The following is a 19,804-nucleotide window of genomic DNA, read 5'->3' on the forward strand; positions in this document are numbered from 1 at the left end:
CCAACTATGCGAGCTTCTTGCGTACCCAGAGAAACAAATGGCCAAGTTGCTGTGGTCTTGCAAAATAAAGGAAATTTGTGTTAGCTACTTGTGAGTGGATTCTTGCTGACCGGTTACAGCGAAGGCTCTAAGAGAAAATATCAGTCTATCAGCATCACAGGAGATTTTTAATTTTTGTGTTTTTACAATGTTTTGGCATATGCTTCTCTCTGTTATAGCGTTAGTGATGGGTGAAAAAGGTAATATATGAGTTAGGCCCCGGTTGGGCTGTAGCTCGAAGAATATGCCGAACGAGGCTTCATAAATACGAATAAATATACGCTTAATATAGATATTTAGATACGACTACAGCACAGTACAATTTTTTTTAAAGATTGGCATTATCATTTCTAGTCGTTGTATATGAAGATTGAAACTTTAGATTGCAAAAGATGGGAAATGGACTAGGATTTAATACAACGCACTCACGACCGATTTTAAAATCGTTCTCGTACTTGTAGTCGGATCTAAAGGTCTCCAATATGCGCTAGAGCTATGCATCTGAATTTTTTAGCCTAGCTTATATATGCAATCATCGAGGAACGATAAAAATATGTAACCCAATTTTGTTTTATGTTTACAGTTTTGTCAATATCCAGTCCTAGTCAACTCACAAGAGAAGTGGGACAAGATGTGGTGTTCATGATTAATAGTACAGCAATGTCGGAAGCCACATGGGGAGTACGAGATGGTGATACAAATTACTTGAATCCAAGACTTTACCGCGTATTAAGCTCCTTTGGTGAATTTCCTGACACCAAAATTAATTCAACCAGTTATGCAGGAAGAGTCAGTTTCGTAGGTAATCTGTCAAAGGGTCATGCTTGGTTCAAGATCTCAAACCTTAACATCAGTGATACCAATCAGTACATGGCACTGATCATGCTACAAGGAGAAAAGAGTTACAGATATATTGCTACAAAACTGGATGTAATACAACCAGGTACTATATTGATGCCCTATTTAGACTTCTGCTTTAAATAAAAAGAATATCAAAATATTGCCAGGTTTGATCCCTGCTAGCAGAGCCTATTTTCCTTTTGTTTTGGAGGAAGAAAAGGAGGCTCTGCCAAAGCAGGCCCGTAGCTAGGATTTTTGTTGGGGGGGTGCTAATTTACAAAACGTGGACCAACCATATACTTTATTTTTTTAAAGTCCCATAGGACGCATAGGTGTAGATAAATTATTAAAGTAAAATCGATTTTTTTACTTAGTTTTACGTGAAAATATCATACCAGCCAAAATCTCACTTGCTTAAAAAGCGGACCTTTAGCTCGCGTGTGGGGGTGCGAACGCACCCCCTGCACCCCCCCTAGCTACGGGCCTGCAAAGTAGGACATTTCCTTTCATACACCGCCATCCAGGATCGTGGACGCCAGCCTGCACGGCAAGTATAACATCCTATATCTGCAGTACTTATTTTTCTCCCTCCAAAACAAAAGGAAAATAGGCTCTGCTAGCTCTGCTAGTCCGATGAAGGACTAGCATCCGAAACGTCAGTAAGTTTTTTCATCTTTTCACGGTGTATAATTTACCTTTTCATCATTACTGTAGCAGGGAAATTGCGTGGTGGTGAGGGAGTGAGGTTGGAGGGCAAGGGGAATATTTTACATAAATTACCATTTCATCCATATTGTACTTTTCAAATTTAATATAATTCTCAACAGAAAACGTTTAAGACAGGGCTGTAGGCAAACACCTGTCAATCAATAAAACAGTTGATAGATAGATAATTTGTAACACCGCATGGTATGTAAAAATGAAACTGACGTTTCGGACGTTAGTCCTTCATCGGAGTGTCAATCAATTATGTATTTTATCTAAGATATCTGTTTTAACATCTTATAATGCAGTGAATGACTACAATATTATGCATGGCTATAACTTATTGGGGAATTGCGATGACCCTATCCCCACTTTAAGCCAAGGAATTGTCTCAAAATCATTTTCAGGAAAGAAAATAGCATCTTGACAATATTAGTTTGAAGACTGTTTACTTTTCTGGAATTTTACTGATGTACTGTATAGCTTGCTCTTTATTATTCCAGTCTTATTACCTGGGAGCTATGTAGGGGGCTTGGCTGAAAGTATTTTGAATAAAAGCAACAATTGGAATTCTGCTATCCCATGTAAACTGTTAATTTTAAATTTGGAAACATTTTGTTTGTTTGTTTGTTTTTTGTTGCTGCTGTTTTTGTTTGTTTTTTCTCTCTCTCTCTCCTCTCTCTCTCTCTCTCTCTCTTATGTGGGGGAGGTAGTCCCCTGTGATGACCCTAACAATGTCTTCTGCATAGAAGGCTGTTAGGAAAGGGGAAGTGCATGGTGGGACCTTTAATAACTGAATGAAGGAACTGCACACTTCATTTATTATAATGTTACTATTTTTTCATTATTAATTTAGTCGTAATGTATGATGGAAGCAGGCATGATTACCATATTCATTTTGTTTCAACTGAGGATTTTTTCTCTAGTGTGCCATGCTATTGTTCTCCAAAATAAAGATACAATCATTACCTTTATGGATGGGAGGGAGGGGCAAATCTGAAGGGTCATAAAATTGGATTAGACAGAAGGGTGATAAGAACAGCCCAGTATTAAGAGCATGTTAATACAAGGCAAGATGGATTCACAATAAATGGAAATTTTTTTTACAGTTCCCACTACAGCTACCATTACAGTTCCAACTGCAAGTTCATCACCAACGGGCATCATAACACAGGGCCAAACTGCTTTTCCATCAACTGAACCACCAAGTAAGTTTCTTTTTGTTACCCAATATTTTGGTGAGCAATAACTTGCAATAACCTCTCTAAGAAGTACATTTCAAACAAATTATAAATTAATAGAGATTTATTGAGGATTTTTTCTTTCATTTCAGTCCTAAAAAACCTAACTACATCTCTCAAAGTTAAAAGAGAATTTTCGAAAAGCATGGAGGATAGCAATTCTTTATCTTTCAGGAATTTTGCCAAGGAATTCCAGACTGCGGTAGGTAATCCTTATTTTTATAGCTATTACAAAAATTTAATGCTGTTCAAGCTTTTAAGCATTGATGGGCTAATAATATTGTAGAGTAAAAACACCAAAGCATTCAATAGTTTGTGCTATTTAGTTAAATTAGCACTATTTAGTACTTCTTAGGCTGCATGCTTTACTTGTACTAGTACTTATTAAAAAAAAGAAAAGAAATTAAATTTAAAAAAAGTTACCAATGCATATTATATATCTGTGAAAAAAAGTAAACTTACTAACAAAATTGTACACAGTAGTGGAAAGTTTTGTTATAGGTCTATGGCTTAAGACCCCAGTGGTCCCAGGGTAAGCTGGGATACCTGGATATCTGGAGGACCTGGTTTCAACATGCAACGAGGATTTAGTTGTTTGGGCTTCCAAAAATACTGATAAAGTATTTCGTGACATCTCAAAGTAATGATAAACCAGACCCTGGTTGGGATGGTTTACTAGTATCAGAGTCTCTAAGAATCTAAAGCAGAAGTAAAAATAAGTTGCAAAATTTCGAATGACAGTGTTAAAAGCCGTTTTCAGGCAGAGCGTTTATGCCATACTCATCAAAAATCTCAATCTGGAACTCCAATTCCAGTTACAGGATCCAGATTTTGGCATACGTAATTAGCTTGTTGTTATGCAACGTCTCAAAAGCATGGACATTCGCACGGCTCGCTTTAAAATTCAAATGCTTCAGGTAAAATGTTAATGCATGAGTCATTTGAAAGCCCTGCACCCCCCCCCCCCCCCCCTTCCCCTTCAGGCATTACCGGGGCATTCACTTTTTGGTCCACTGAAAACCAGTGAACACCTTAGTCTCTGGGGACAATGTGAGAGGTGAATACCCTGGTCCCCAAGGAAACAATTTAATAGATGTTAATGTCCCTGGTCTTGAATTTACAGTGAATTACACTATACGATGAACAAAGACAAATTTATTTTATGAATTTTATAGGCCATTTTAATCACAGGAAGCCCATACAAGCTTTGACAGCTGAATGTAATCTAACGAAAAAAATAAAAAATGAAAAATGAAAGCTAATATTTACTCACATAAAGTGTTGTTTACGTCATCCTAGTTCTTTAGTAGTGATTTTGAGCCATGTTAGCGATTTGTTAAAGAATTTTCCCTTCCCCGTTGTACAACTAATGCACGATTCAGCGTTATACAACAGGGAAGGAAATTATTTTTTAAAATGGCTAAAATGAATAGAAACCACTACTAAAGCACCAGGGTGACGTAAACAACACTTCATGTGAGTAAATATTAGCTTTTATTTATTTCATTTATTATTTGTTTTGTTAAATTACATTCAGCTCTCAAAGCTTCTGTGAGCTTCTTGTGTTTTAACACAAGACCAAAATCGTACACAACTTGTAAGTATTGACATGTTCATGCAAAGCAGTGAAAAGAAGCGTATCTCCCTCCTACCAGAGCGCTCAAATACAGTGAATTCCTTGCGAGCGCTCCGGTTTGGCCCCGGCAATGCCCGAAGGGGAAGGGTGGGGGGGTTTGCGGGGCTTTCACATGACTCATGCATTATACAGGCTAATATTTGCTCAAAACCTCTCTCCTAATTGCTTTACATTTTATAATTTTATAATCTATCGATATTTTTTAATGAATCGCCATTTTTTTGAAGAAAAGTCAAAGGAAATTGTATACGCTTCGAACGGCAAAGATCAAACGTCCCTGGAATGTGCGTAGAAAATTATTTATTTTGCTTCTTAAATCAAATAGAATCTTAAAATAAATATTGCTATGTACCTCATGTTCCTTTGTGAGTAGACTTTGAAGTCAAAACAGTGAATATAAATACATAAATAGAGGCTATATATAAGACTATATATATTGTCAAGTTTAAGAGAATAACGAGTCATAATGAATAATGAAATGGTTTACTATGGCTTATCGTAATTCTGACTCTTGAAAGCCTGTTCTCCTCATCATTCTTCGCTTGTTCGTGCAGAAGATACTGCTCGAGTAGATGAATCATGAATAGATAAACCAAAACAAACTTTTTCCCATGAAGTTCATTGGAAAAATCATTGCGCTATCTTCTCGGTTTGAAATTAATTAATTAGTATTTCTAGTTCGGCTGTCTTGAATTATGGCGGTCAACGAAATAGAGCATGCGTAGACATAAACCTGTGCCATGTGATCTGCTAGCTCCGCTCTCTCTTAATCACTTGACAACATAGTGACATTGATTGACATCTGGTACATGATAATTGATTGGACTTATAGACGGGAACCCTATAGCAGATACCCGCAAAGGTCTCTTGGGTAAGTTCCTGAAGACCCCTGGGTAACTATTGCGCAACTTTGACATTTTGTCGAGGAGGAAAAATACAAAAATAAAACAAAGGCATTTTATAGCTGGTATACCACAGGTATCCCAGCAATTAATGAGCTTGCAAATTTGTGCAATTTCTTTAAAGGGGTGCTTGGATGAAAACACCCGATTTTTGAAAGTCCAAATAAGTGAAGTATTTCAGGATAACATGACTCAATTACAATTATGTAAATCAGTGAAAAATTTAGCCTGGATGCCACTTGCTGTTGAGATATTTTTAGTTAAAAGCAAAAAGAACAATAGGGTTGAGTAAATGACGTCAGTTACTCACAATTTAGATACTGGGTGAATAAAATTGATATTTTTTCCCCGCTACTTTTGACTGTGAAGGAAACATGTTGCTTGGCTACTATCTGGACCATGTACATGTAGATAAGTCTAGATAAATTTCAAGTCATTTTCATTGATTTTCACCCAAGTGCCCCTTAAATGATTTTTTTTTTTACATATATATTAAATATATGTATTATAGACCAAAAAAATTGATGATAACTTAAAACAATAACTTTATTGTTATGTTATTCCTTTTTCTGGTTAGATTGAACAGGCCTATAAAAATGATAGCAACTTCCATTACTTTGGTAGTGTAAGAGTCATTAGTCTCAGGTACGTCAAACATACATGCATGACTTCTAATAGCACCTGGTTAGTTTTATTGAAGAAGCTAATCATAGTAAGCAAGTTAAAAGTCTTCTTCCCTTTCTTAACCAGCTGAGCGGTGAATTACAGCCAATTACGACGCATTTTGCTGTTTTGCAGTCGGCCCTTATTCCCAGGATTTTTCTGTTTTCTTTTAACTAAAATATGATGTACATACCTACAAGAAGCAGAAATATTGAAAGGAAGAAAAATGAATTTGCTTTACTGCAGCCATGTTTGCTTTGTTATTTCAATCTCTAATAATTCTATTAGGCCAGTCATTTTGTCCACTCTTGCTTTGAGCACTGTGTTCACCACTCAGCTGGAAAGGCTCATATGTAATATATTTTTGACCAGGTCCCTCTAGGCTTTCAATGAATAAAATATTTGAGATATAAGATGTGTGCTGATTGGCTGGCTATGATGTTTCCAGTGTATCAGAAGGCAGAGAGATGCTCATTCAAATTTTTAGAAAAAATTATAAAAGCAATATAAAATGTCTGCTTATAAATGCCTCTGTTTCGTGGTATAAATACTATGTGAGCTGTAGAACACTCTAAGAGCAAGAGAAACACTCAGCCTCATTTTCTTAAGATTGCTTTTCTCATACTATTACTCACAGTGCTATTATTAAGCTCCGCAACATGTTTATATCATATGGTACAGAGACATACGTGCACTTTTTATATTTCTTATTAAATAGATTTAATTGAACTAGATGTTTTATGTCATTTAATGCATTTTGTTTGTTTGTTTGTTTGGTTTTTTTTTTCATATTTAGGGAAGGTAGCATCAATGTCACTTTCATTGTCTTTTTCACAAGTGGGATAAAACGTGACAGTGCTTGTGCTCCTCTTGAAAATGCAATAAAAGATGGCAACCTTGGTAACTTTGAAATTGTCCCTGGCTCATTAGGGTGCTCTGATCCAAAGAGTAAGTATAAAAACAGTTATGAGATCTCTTTCATATGGATAACTGGTCATCTATTGATACCAGTATTTTATAATAGAGTGCAAACAATATAACCATGAAACTTTAGTAATACTAAATAGCACAATTTCATGCAAATTTTATTGTTTTCTATTGTTTACTTAGCACGATTTTGTACTATTTAGTAATTAGTGTTTCATGGATTAATTATTTGCACTCTACTGAAGGATTTCCCAGTATAAATAAAGTTTATTATTATTAGTAGTAGTATATGTAATAGGACTCCATGATGTCCTATTATTGGACGAAATAATTGGACGAGGAAAATTCTGAGTACTTCCAAAATTGGATGAGGCCGTAGGCCGACTCCAATTTCGCAGTCAGAGGAATTTTTCGAGTCTAATTATTTCTTGATCGGGGAGCATGAAATCCCATTACCTATTAATTATATAGCTGCTTAATTAATCCCATATCAACAAGACCTGTCCAATTAAGAAAATTATTGGAAAGTTACCTATATGGGATTAATGAGAAGCTGTATAATAATTATTATTATTATTATTATTATTATTATTATTATTATTATTTTCTTTATGGCAAAACATGCAGAGATTTTTTCAATCAAGACTTCCTTTACCATCTGAAATCTTGGGAGAACTTAAGAACAATGAATATTAAAAATATGGATTGCATAATACCAGCTCAATTAGACAAGACATCATAAATCAAAATTGGAGCTTTTATGGATTTCTGAGATTCTGGCGTATTTGGCCTGGTTTTCATGTTTCTTTCACAAATCAAAAGCCTTGCAATTCTTAAAGGATTTTTCATATCTTTCTTCAATTCTGTTTTCATAGACATTCTTTGATATGAAAAACCAATATGTCATGATTCCTTAGAATTTAGATCTTAATGTCTTAAATGTAATAATTCATTTAGCTTGGCTACTCGTATACAGCTATTTTATTGTAAAAAAAGTTGGTGAAGGTTTTGTTATATGTTGCATGTTGGATGTCACTTGCTAAGCTAGAAGTGTATTATATTCATATTATGTAAATTATATGAGCACAGATGAAAATATGCTGGAAAAAATTGCAGACAATTCTTTGTTAAATTTCGTATTGTTGCAACCTTTTTCTGTGAATTTTACATTGCCCATAGTATTCAACATCTAACATTTTTACTTAGGGATTTATAATTTTTGTTTTTGAACAATTTTCTTCGGGTACAATTATTAATATTGAATTTCCTTTACTTTGGCCCACAGCACTGCACAGTAATTGTCTAACACTGTTGCTTATAACTCTTAACTTTTTAGTCAGATGAAGCTTACAAATTAAATCATTAAAGTATGATAATGATTGTGGCGAATAAAAGCAATTACTGGAAGATAACAGGTTACTGAATCCAAAGAGTGTATTATTGCATAGGCATATTGTTTAACAGGTCATATAAAAATGGTATAAATCTGTTTTGGTCACAGCATCTACCCCCCGTCCACCAGCTTCTACAACTGGCGTGCATCCTGGAATAATTGCTGGTGTTGTAATTGTTGGAGTCCTTGCTATTGCTGGTCTGGTCATAGCTATATTATTCGTGTGCCGCAAAAAGTCATCCAAGAAAGGTAATCAAAACTAAGCAAATACTACTTCTTCTTTAGGGGCTAAGAGTTGAATATGTAGCCATTTTCGTCTTTTTGCGATCCATACATATTTCAGGCATCTTCTGGTTTAGCCTCCATCATTTTTTTTTATAAATTGACGATTCTTAAAGCTTCAGTGTATGCGAGCTTAGCCTCGAATCCAGGAGTTGCTTCTTTTGTTATTCTAATTTCTGCTTTTGTTTACCGAACTCAGAAGTGAGGCTAAGCCGCATATACACTGGAGTTTTAAGAGTCGTCAATATTGCGTAACTGATGGAATTAAAAAACCTGAAAACATATGTTGTATTGTTGGGTGCAGAAATGCGAACCGGTCGTAAAAATATGTCGTTTGTAGGACATATTTATGCCGTCTTTGTTCCGACTGAAACTTCGTATGCTGTCTCCAATACTCACCCTCGTATAGCGTTAACATTGCTTGGAATTTAACAATTGAATAAGTAAGAAACTTATACACAGTGTAAAATATATGGAAACTAACGCCAGGAAAATGGCAAACGTTTTTACGGTGGTGAGCTTCCTCGTTGTTCACTTGTTTCATTGAACACACCCACGCAGTCCCAACTAGTTACTGCTAGTGATTATCAAAACCTTTAATCGAACCATGAAACAAACTCTGTTCTGAAAAAGACCATGGTAAGGCTATATAAAACTTATAACTAATAACACCCTGAAGTGGAGATACAGTAGAGAAAAACCGAATAGCCCATACAAAAACCCTCAAATTGAGGGAGATCCCTAACAAACTTTACTCACATATGATGCCGAGTCCAGGAATCGAACCTATGACCCTAGAGGTGAGAGATGAGTGTCCCACTGCTATGCCGCTCTTGATTCCCAGCAGTTGCTTAAAATTTACTAAATTTAGTTTGATATGCAATAGTTACTGAAAACCTAATCTGTCTTTTTTTAGCTTATCGCAGTTCCACAGGACCAGCACCGGGGTAAGTATGTAATTCAATATGTTTTTCTCGTGCTGTCACACGATTAATGCTCAATTGGTTTATTTAACTTAATGAATTTGCCGTTCTCTCTTTTCGTTTCCTTTTTCCCCAGTTTCCTCTTCGTTTCTTTTTCCTTTCTTTTTACTCTTTTTCTGTGTGTGTGTCTTTCTTACAAGTCTCTTTTTCTCGTTTATTTTCTTTTACGCTACTCCACTCCACTCCACTCCACTCCACTCCACTCCACTCCACTCCACTCCACTCCACTCCACTCCACTCCACTCTACTCTACTCTACAGCTGTACTCTACTCTATGACTTCTGCTGTGCTGTGCTTTGCTCTGTTCTGTTCTCCTTTGCTTCACAACTCTCCTTTTTCAGTTTCCTTTTCTTTTTTCATCGTCATGTACATGTATTTACTCTCTTGCTGGTCTTTCTTACTATTTGATATCATTTTTAGATATGAAATGGATGCAAGACACGGCGAACCAGAGGAGCAGTATGCCAGTGTACAAAAACCGGGTGCTTCAGTTCCCAAACAGTCGGGTGACCAATCATTACCCCAGTACGCCGTAGTTGACAAAAGCAAGAAAAACAAGAACAAACCTAGGGTATGTCAAAATTGAGTTCAACAGGGTGATCCATCAACAGTTCACCCTGGATCTTAGTTGCCTAAGTCATCATTAGAGAAACGTACTGTACTGTACTGTAGTGTAGTGCACTGTAGTTAGCTATTGTTTAAAAATGAATTGACACGACCTATGCGGAAAAAAGTCAGCAGCACTTTGTGGAATCACATGTATATGCACTGAAAATCTTTTTTCCCAATCCAGAATCTGACCAGTTTTCTTATGATTACCATTCATTATATTATTGACTTCATAATATTCCCATTTGTTAGGAGTCTGACGAGCTTGTCTATGCAGTATTGGATCATGATCACAATGCAAGCATGAGTTCAAGGCCACCATCAGACCGACGTTCAACTGGTGCAACTGGCGATACAGTTTATGCAGACATTCAAAGTGAGAAAAAGAAACAGCGCTACCCGCCACCACAATATGGTAACATACAGGATAACAGCTATGCTTGAAGGTTAACGACTCTATATATCTACTTATGTAGAAGGGCTTAACAAATAGGCAACCTGCAACTTGGCCTGCAGTTTTGCAGGAAAAATAAGCAGGATGGTTGTTAGCAATGTCTCGAAATTGTCTTTTTGTATGTGTGTGTGTGTGTGTTTTTTTTGTTTTTTTGTTTTTTGCAAAGAGTTTTTGCAATTGTTTTTTGTAATTAGTATACATCGATTTATTATATTTTTGAATGATTGTAGCTACATTGTCGGACATTGTAAATCGTTACAGTAACTTAAAGCATTAGCATTACTTCTGGCTTCTTGCAAGGTATTGATGTTTTCATGATTGAACCAGCAAAGTGCATTTTATATGTTAGAATCATGATCAAACAATAACATCTAATGCAAGATGAACAATTGCAATGCACAAACACAAACTAGACCACATTTCTTTGTTAGAATGCCTAATTGCAATACTGTGACCTTTTTTAATTGAACCTGCATTGCCACTTATTGCTGTTACATCCAAATTTATAAATCAAGTGGCACTGCATATCTTTCCCTGCTTTTGCAGTCAACCACTTTATACAGTAAGATAGTTTTCTTAAATTAAGACAAAGAGAATGCAAGCAGGCCTAACTTCATTGGCATTTCTTGAATTCGTTAACATGATGCATTGTGGTCTAGCTGGGGTAGAAACAACACCATATAAGGCATGATGAACAAAAAGATGTTCATACCCAAACTGAAACACAATGCACCTTGTTCGCTATCACCCTCATTAAAGAAATATTGCAAATAATCACATTATTTGATCAAAAGAAGTTTGCATCCAAGATAGACCAGAATGCACTTTGCTTATTCCAGGAAACAGTGGGACTGCGGCATTTTTGTTATTAAGCAATTGGATCAGAAGCTGAATTGCAAGACTGAGTTTCTAATGCGAGTGTAATTGTAGTGCAATCCATAAACTAAATGGCTTGCAAGTAATAGGGTCTAATTGTTCTAGACATTGATATTAATACTAAAAGGGCATAGTAGCTTTCCGCTTAGTGGCAATTTTCATATAACTCAACTAAGCCGGCTAGTTGAATTTCCTAAGTCAAACATTTAAAAAATGCATGCACTACCATTTTGAAGAAATCAAGAAAGTAATTTGCTATGCATTAGATCATGATTTTGATTCATAGGAAAATTATATTTTTAAAACGCTTTGACAGTGGATTTTTAGTATATACAAAATGACCAAAAAAAATAAGACAACGATTCTAAATGTTTCTTCATAACGAACATTTAATAGCCTATAGGTATACTCTCCTCTTTAATTCAGTTACGTCCAGCTCACTCTTAACACTTACTAGGCACTCTATTGAAAGATATGTAGGAATATTAAACTTCCGCTTTCAGAGTATGGTCCCTGAAGGGAAAGGGGACATCCAAGACCACTTGGTCCCATATTGAGTATGTCATTATGAATAATTAGATTTGCAGATGTTTTGGCTTGTTGACGTTTTTCCTAGAAGTCTCTAGTCAACGGATTCCAAATATAGATTGTGATTCATGGAAATGGAATCTATCAATGTCATGTGGAAGTAAACACCTTTTTCTATTACTTCTTTTATGATTAATGGATCGAAAGTGTCGAAGATTATGACATACAATATTAGATATTGTGAAAAAAATTAAGGTTACTCGAATGTTTTGTACCATCCGCTTTTCTTTGATGTCTGTTTTTTATGTAAATGTCTATTGATGCTTGATGGGATCCAAAACCTGGTGGTGCAGAATGTAAACATCTAGTGTCAACAAAACCTAACTCACGTTATTATCATTCCTTCTTTTTGATTACAATAAACTTGCCAAAACGTGTATTAAGCCTACATAATATCCTTGGAATAACTTCTGATATCTCATGTCCAAAGGTTAAAATACACAAGACTGATAACTTGGTGAAATTTGAATTCAGTTAATAGTATTAATGACGTAACCTCTATAACATTGTCAGACAGTTCTTGGAAAGTTGGGCATCAATATTTAATAGTCGTTTTCCCAACTGCTTCTCTGTCTACGCTTATTTTTGAGATTAAAACCATCCTTGTGCTTCAAGATATGATAGAAAATGTTTTTTATCTGTAATACTAACTTTCTATTCATAGAAAAGTCGAAATAGGACGCCAAATTCAGACCTTGGACCATTACATCAGCAAAACAAAATTACCATATCTGTCTTTATTCAGCTCGTTTTGCTGAAATGAGGTTAAAGTTGAAGTGCTTAAAATGAAAACATTTTTGTTATTCAGACTCTTCTAGAGAGGTGTCACGCTAGAATGGTAGATTTTAATCATGTTTTTGTTTGGTTTAATAATTTTCTCATGGTTTCAAAGTGAACTTTCTCTGTGTGTTTCTTATGATAGTAACTTAGGTATTTGAAATATAAATGCACGGCTAACTTCCTCATTCTTCCTCTAATAATTTGATCCGTACTCTTGTTTTAACAAAACAATTTAGTACGCAAATAAAACTTGGGATTAAGATAATTTAGTTCCCGTAGCGACGTAGAATTTATAAAATTCTTTTCAATATCAATAATTTGTGCGAGTAAGTTAATTATGGCAAATAATTTTTAAAAATAGAAAAATAATATTTTTATAAAGTCACCCTAAAATTCAAGATTGGTATTCTTTATGAATTTATATTAACACACCAGTAAATTGGTTGGCAGCCATTACACAATTGCAATAGTTTTGATAGTCAATACTTTATGTACTCATCATGGACTGTACAAAAATTATATTTCATATTTTTACTCGATTTTATCACATTACTGCTAAGAAGATAAACTAAATTGGATATAAACTAGATAAACTATTAGGCAGAAGTCTAAAAACAATATTAAAAAAGTTATATAAATGTGGGTGCTTCTATGCCTTAATATTGGTTTCAATATTGCAAAAATGCCATATAGGCACCCATTTCAACTCCATATATTTTTGTAGTCAAAGTCACATAGCAATCCAAATACCAATTCAAATTTACATTTTGATAGATAAGATACTCTTTATAGCCTTGTTAGTACTATTTCATACCTTCTTAAAAGTGTATTTTAGGGATGAAATATTTTGTAAATTTCATTTTAATACATTGTAATACATGGGTGTTTTTACACTACATGCATATAACAGTTTTGTAAAGGTTTCATACTAGATAAAGTTAATAAAAGCAACTTCAAAAATTTGCATATGGGTTTCCTTGTCATTCCTGGGTTACGTGTGTGCGCTGGACTTCAGCTTGATGTGTGTAAAAACATCACAATTATTTTCCTTTGCGCCTTTAAATTTCATATGTGCGCATTAATAACAACATGCGAAAGTTTCCGAAATGTGACATTTTCCTTGACGGTTATGACTTGCAGCAGTGCGTATGGTTTCTACTTGATTGTGTGCGTAGGTATTCAATATCAGTGTGTCACGCAATCTCCATAATGTTCACTAGGCATAAACAGCCAAGTAAATAATATATATAATACAATAATATATTCATATCTACATCTCTATTATGCACTTATTAGGTGCTTCAACGATATTCGTTAACACTCGAGAGCATTCAAAACATCCTCTCCATTTTTAGATATGTTATTTCCCTTCATTGATTTTGGAGTTGGAACGGAAGTGCTTCCACGATGCGTCGTAAGTTCTGAGATGAATGCGGAAAAATCCAGCTTAAAAACAACCCAGCACATTACTGTATATAAAGCTATATCATCAAGTATATTATATAAGAATAAATAATATAAGAATATAATATAAGAATTTTTTTCGATTTATTTGGTTTCAGCAAAATATACCTTTAATTTGATTTAGAATATTTCAGTTTGAGCATGTAGAAAGAGTTTCAAGAGATGGGTTTAACGCAAGTTTAAACACAACTCCCTCAGTAACAAAGCACGCGGAAATTGGAAGCTATCCTTGCTGTTACCCATTCGTGACGAAGGGCCTCATGATGATCACGAGCTAGTTTTATCAATAGGTTACAGCATAATCCGTTTCAGAGGACTTTAACAACATCTTTCGAGTTTGATAAGTCGAGGCATGAAAGTGAAGTATTTATCTTTCATTTCCGCCTGATTGTTTCGTTTGCAGGGATTGGTATTAAACAATCCTTGATCGCTGCTTCGTTATCAAAAACATCATGAATATATTAAAGTATAAATTTTAATATTAAACATAATCTAATGGAATAAATTAAGATAGAACATGCTCGAAATTACTCGGAACTTCTTTCATGTTAAAGGGACAATATCTTACTATCAACGTAACAAATATAAGCTATTGAATGTATTGAAACTGCTCAATTGATTTTAGAATTAAGATGATAATTCGATGATACTGTATTTACTTAGCCTTATGCTGCGCGTAGTACAACTGGTGCGCACTAAATATGATGTGCGTAAGTTAATGTAATTGCTCTTTCTGCATTTACTGATAAGTAAAAAAACGAAGAAATATAGAACACGAATTTATAAAACATTTACATTTACCACGAAAAGTTTATTAAATATAACTCTTTTTGATGAGCAACCAGATTTGCGCATGCGCAGTATTTATTGAAATAGTTCCGAGATCAAAACTGTTACTACTGATTTACTAAATATCAAAAATGAATGACCGTGTTCACCTTATTGAAAATCACTATCACACAACATGAATATAGGTGCGTTCAGTTTGATTTGGTTTTGCGCACATTTTTTTATTTGCGCGATGCCCAATGATAGCAATGCGCACTTTTGCACAATTAGCTGCGCATTCACTTACCGCGCCTATTTTCCTTTTATTTTTTCTCGACTCCCGTTGTGCGCATTAGCCTTTCATGTTTTTATCTGACAAGGAATATGCATGAAAATTTTTGAAAAAAAACTGTTTATCTAATAGGCGAGCATTCTATAGCATTTATTTTTTTATAATATTATTTATAATATGCGCAAATAGCATTAAAGATGGTAGAATGCATATGTTATGTATACTTGGTAGAAATTGCGAAACTCTTTGCAAATTTTAAAGCAGCGTTAAAGATGTAATGCGCTTACAAAAGAAGCGCCTGCTATCTAGTTGCATCAAAAATCTTTTGAAGTTTCTGACCATTTGTTTTTTCATTTTAGTTTCAATGAAACAATCCATGTACACGTGTGCCTGATGGTAACGCTACAAATGCACGTGTGAAATATATATACCATGGAACATGTTAAAAAGAAGCGGAATAAACTTCATTCAATTATAGGTTTGGCTGCACTTAACGTAGCAGCAATACGCTACGCACACGGCGTGAGACTTTGTATTATATAATCATAAAGTAAAAAATCACATTTCGTTTCGGCATCCTAGATGGGTGTGGTACGAGTAAAATGTTAATCATTTCTAAGGTTGTCACAATTATTACGAGTTTACTAACAAGTGCTTATAGTCTTCATGTCAAAAACTAGGAACGCTCTCACTTCGCACGTTGGAATGTTATTAAAGAACAAAACTTACATAAGAGTCAGGGAACAGATGCATCTATGACGCATGGTGGCTTGTTTTGATTATAAAATGCTGTTTCGTTTGCAACTGCGCTTCACCATGACATATATCACATGAGAAAGGCGGCCTGTGGTTGTCTTTAAAGTATGTATGTTCAAAATGATAGATTCCTAGTTATAAGCCTTGAAACGTTGTTTCACATTTGGTTTATTTAGCTTAATTCCGTAATAATTAGAATTGTATGTTAGCAACTTCAGATAATGTTTTTGTTACTTCTATACATTCTGCGATAAACCGTATAGAGAATTGTCTCGTTTAAAAACGGAGTATACTTATATGCGCAAAGTTAGCAGAGAATGTTTACGTTTGGTATAATGCTCCGCGATAAACCAAACGTTCTAAAACTTAATTTGGGAAGCACTGTTGTTGCGCGCTGCTAAATGCGTCGTCTCTAACCAAAGAGGCACAGGTTCTGGTCCTGCCGGTCTCGGTGTCGTATGTGAGCAGAGTTGTTTGTTGGTTCTCTCCTGTGCTTCGAGGGTTTTTTCTCCGGGTTCTCTGCATTTCATCCCCCCTCAAAAATCAATTTCTAAATTCCAATTCGATCTCTAGGCTTTCACCTAGCTGGAGCCTAGCTCTGTTGTGATTGTCCCACGCTGTGATGCAACAGCAAAAGCTTAATACATTTTAGATTTTAAACTTATCACTTGCTCAGATACTAATCTCTACGCAATGCTAATCATATGATGTCGTTACTAAATAAGACGTCTTATAACATTATTAAAAGCCTGTTGCCTATTCTAAATGAAACCATATCATAACATAGATTGAGAAGAACGAGAATATGCCAAAATATGAGTATATATTTCATATATTTCTTAGTAAAGAAGTTGTTTATAAAAAAAGGTACTAAATATAAGGAATCATGAAAAACGATTTTTGTAACTTTTTGACGTACCTTTTGGCAATCTGCTATGTGCGCTTTTGAACCCAGAAAAACTATGTGGTCTGATGTCCAATGTTTTGACCGATCTGTTGCTTTTTCTGATATTTAGACCATATTATAAACCATTGACAACCTTTTGTTCAAAGCTACCGATCATAGCTTTGATCGTATCCAGAAATAGTTTTCGCATCTCCTTGTGAGAACGTTTGATAAACCAACATGGCTTGGAGAAGGAATCACAGGTTAGATCATCTGATGTGAATGGAGTCGCACGATATGTCAGTTTGCAGTTGAAGTAACCTTATTTCCTCATCCTTAACTATGCGCATTGTGATTGGATGAATCCCATGAAACATTAGGAAGAAACAATTGTACGAAAAGCTGTCACATATGCGCATCATAAGGAGCATAAGACAGACAATATCCATTTGGCTCAGTAAACGAAACATTCGTTACACCAGTTTGCCAGTTTTCAATCCTTTGTTAATACATGATTTTGATTTTATAATGTCTTTTGTTTGTTTGTTGATATCAAGTGTCTGCTTTTAGTTTGTTTGTATTTTTGTCCATCTTTATAAAATTTGAGCAATGCTTCATTTACATGACGTCATAGGCGCCATCTTGGATGAATTTAATGTTATACTTCTGTGGCAATGTAGTTCTACTAGTAAAAATGGAGAAAATAAGAAATGAAATTTAGATTAAATAAAGCCTCCTTGGTTGTAAATTGCCAAAAACAAAACTAGCTGGTTTTAAAAGCGCACGAACATTTAACACCAAGAACGAAAGAATGCGAACCGTTTGGTTACTGTAAGCCATGGTCCACTAACATAAAATAATATCAAATTATGATTACAGTCTTAACACCATGCAGCATTTAACTACCATATACTATCTTATATTGGCCTATCCTTTCATATTTAAAAATCAAAAAAGTAAATTACCAATATATTTTATCTACATTTGATCTAACCCTGAATCGTTACCAGCCAAGAGCTAATTTAGTCAAGACTAGTCAAGACTATACAATTGGAATCATGAAAAATATGAGACAATGATGCATAAAGGAACGTTGAAGAGCGGTGAAAAGAGTTGAGAAGCCTATTGTATTAAGTCATATTGATCAATAGTTTGGGTAATTGTCACAATCGTAATGATCATTATGTAAGAATAAATTTCCAAGTGGATTCCATATGAAGCCAAGGAAGTGCATTTATCTTCCTCTTACCAAAATGCTCATATTTTTAACTTTACTTTGTAATGTATACAACTGGAGTTTAGTCTTTTGCGCGCGAGATTGTTGGTAGCCTATAGTATATTATATTACGATATTTATGAACACTAGTTTCGACAAGTACTATTGCTTCCATTTGTTGTTATTCGACTGTTGGACTACATATTGTATTTCGAATTCGGTTCAAATGTAATCATCCTTTTAGCTATTCTCGCCCACCGGATATATATTTTGATTTGAGATGCTATATTAATGCTACTTATTATACTTTTAGGGAAAAATAATACATAAGAAGCTAACTTACTTGAGGTCTGAAACATCTCCGTTGATCCAACACTATGAACTGTATTACAAAGAAACACAAATGCCGCTGCTACTAGAACCGTTATAACGCCCATAAATGCTGAAGGGATACATTAAAGATGGTATTCAAAACAATAGTTATTCAGTCCACAAGAATAATCTCTGAAAGGACAGCATCAAGTTAAAATCACTGTATCATATGAATTGGGAATATTTAAGTCCAATACTAACGAATAAAAACGAAATTATTGGTTTCTATTTTTTTATCTTTTAGTTTCGACCATCCGGCTAACCACATAGAATAGGGACCTCTCATTATCTATCACACGCTTAGGAGAGTAGGGAGGGGGGGGGGGGGGGGTGCTGACGATTTTTGTCGCGACACCACTATAACGACAACGTATTTTATTGGCTTCGTATAAAAAACAGTTACGGCATTAGAGTTAATAACCAATTAAAAAAGAATAATATAGCAATAAATAACATATCAGAAGCACAAACCCCTGTAACAAGTATCATTTTTTTCAGCCTTCTTTTTAAAAAACTTATAAATTAATTTTCCATAATGAATTTTTCAACAATTGTTTTACTCGAAGGTCCAAAGACCCGTTTATTTTAACTAACAATTTGTTGCGCGAATTCAATGGCGCTTAAATGTGAAAATACCCTGCGATTTTATAGCAAAATATTGCATCCAAGTTGCTGCAAATTCCTACATGCAACGACGCTCTTACCAACTGAGCTAGCCGGGTGGCGGTCAAATATCGGATGGCTTTTTAATACGGCACATGTTATTCCCGGTCACAATGTTAACAGCCGTGAAACAAAGCACGCGCCAGCACTGGTTTTTAATACTAGTTACCAACTCCAACTATCTACGATTGCTATCCGGTATAGTGTGAACATCGCCTATAATTAAGAGTATCTATATTTAAGTGTATCCTTGACCGTATTTAAGAGTATCCTTTTTGTTCAAGTGACCGTATTTATGGATATCCTTGACCGCATTTAAGAGTATCCTTTTTGTTCAAGTGACCGTATTTATGGATATCCTTGACCGTATTTAAGAGCATCCTTTTTTCAAGTGAACGTATTTATGGGTATCCTTGACCGTATTTAAGAGTATCCTTTTTTTCAAGTGACCGTATTTATGGGTATCCTT

General features: G+C 34.9%; 2 protein-coding genes across 2 annotated transcripts in view; one reads left to right on the plus strand and one right to left on the minus strand.

The window, feature by feature from the left end:
• The window catches only part of LOC116304197 (opioid-binding protein/cell adhesion molecule homolog), a 31,110-nt gene extending 12,243 nt beyond the window's left edge, over positions 1-18,867 (minus strand). The window contains exon 1 of the mRNA XM_089039757.1: positions 18,644-18,867. Within this exon, the coding sequence (XP_088895883.1) occupies positions 18,644-18,737 (94 nt within the window). The 5' untranslated portion in view covers positions 18,738-18,867. The remainder of the gene's footprint in view (positions 1-18,643) is intronic.
• On the plus strand, positions 23-13,884 carry LOC116304196 (uncharacterized). The gene is made up of 10 exons (XM_031713887.2): positions 23-239; positions 623-982; positions 2,694-2,792; positions 2,918-3,027; positions 5,941-6,008; positions 6,823-6,974; positions 8,455-8,595; positions 9,545-9,575; positions 10,032-10,182; positions 10,473-13,884. The coding sequence occupies exons 1-10, from the start codon at positions 188-190 to the stop codon at positions 10,662-10,664; spliced, it is 1,356 nt and encodes a 451-aa protein (XP_031569747.1). The 5' UTR covers positions 23-187; the 3' UTR covers positions 10,665-13,884.
• Positions 18,868-19,804: the final 937 nt, after the last annotated feature.

This window comes from Actinia tenebrosa, unplaced genomic scaffold (genome assembly GCF_029948245.1).
Source record: "Actinia tenebrosa isolate PJP-AT-01 unplaced genomic scaffold, QUT_ActTen_1.0 PGA_scaffold7__59_contigs__length_16204524, whole genome shotgun sequence".
In the NCBI taxonomy this organism is placed as follows: Eukaryota; Metazoa; Cnidaria; class Anthozoa; order Actiniaria; family Actiniidae; genus Actinia; species Actinia tenebrosa.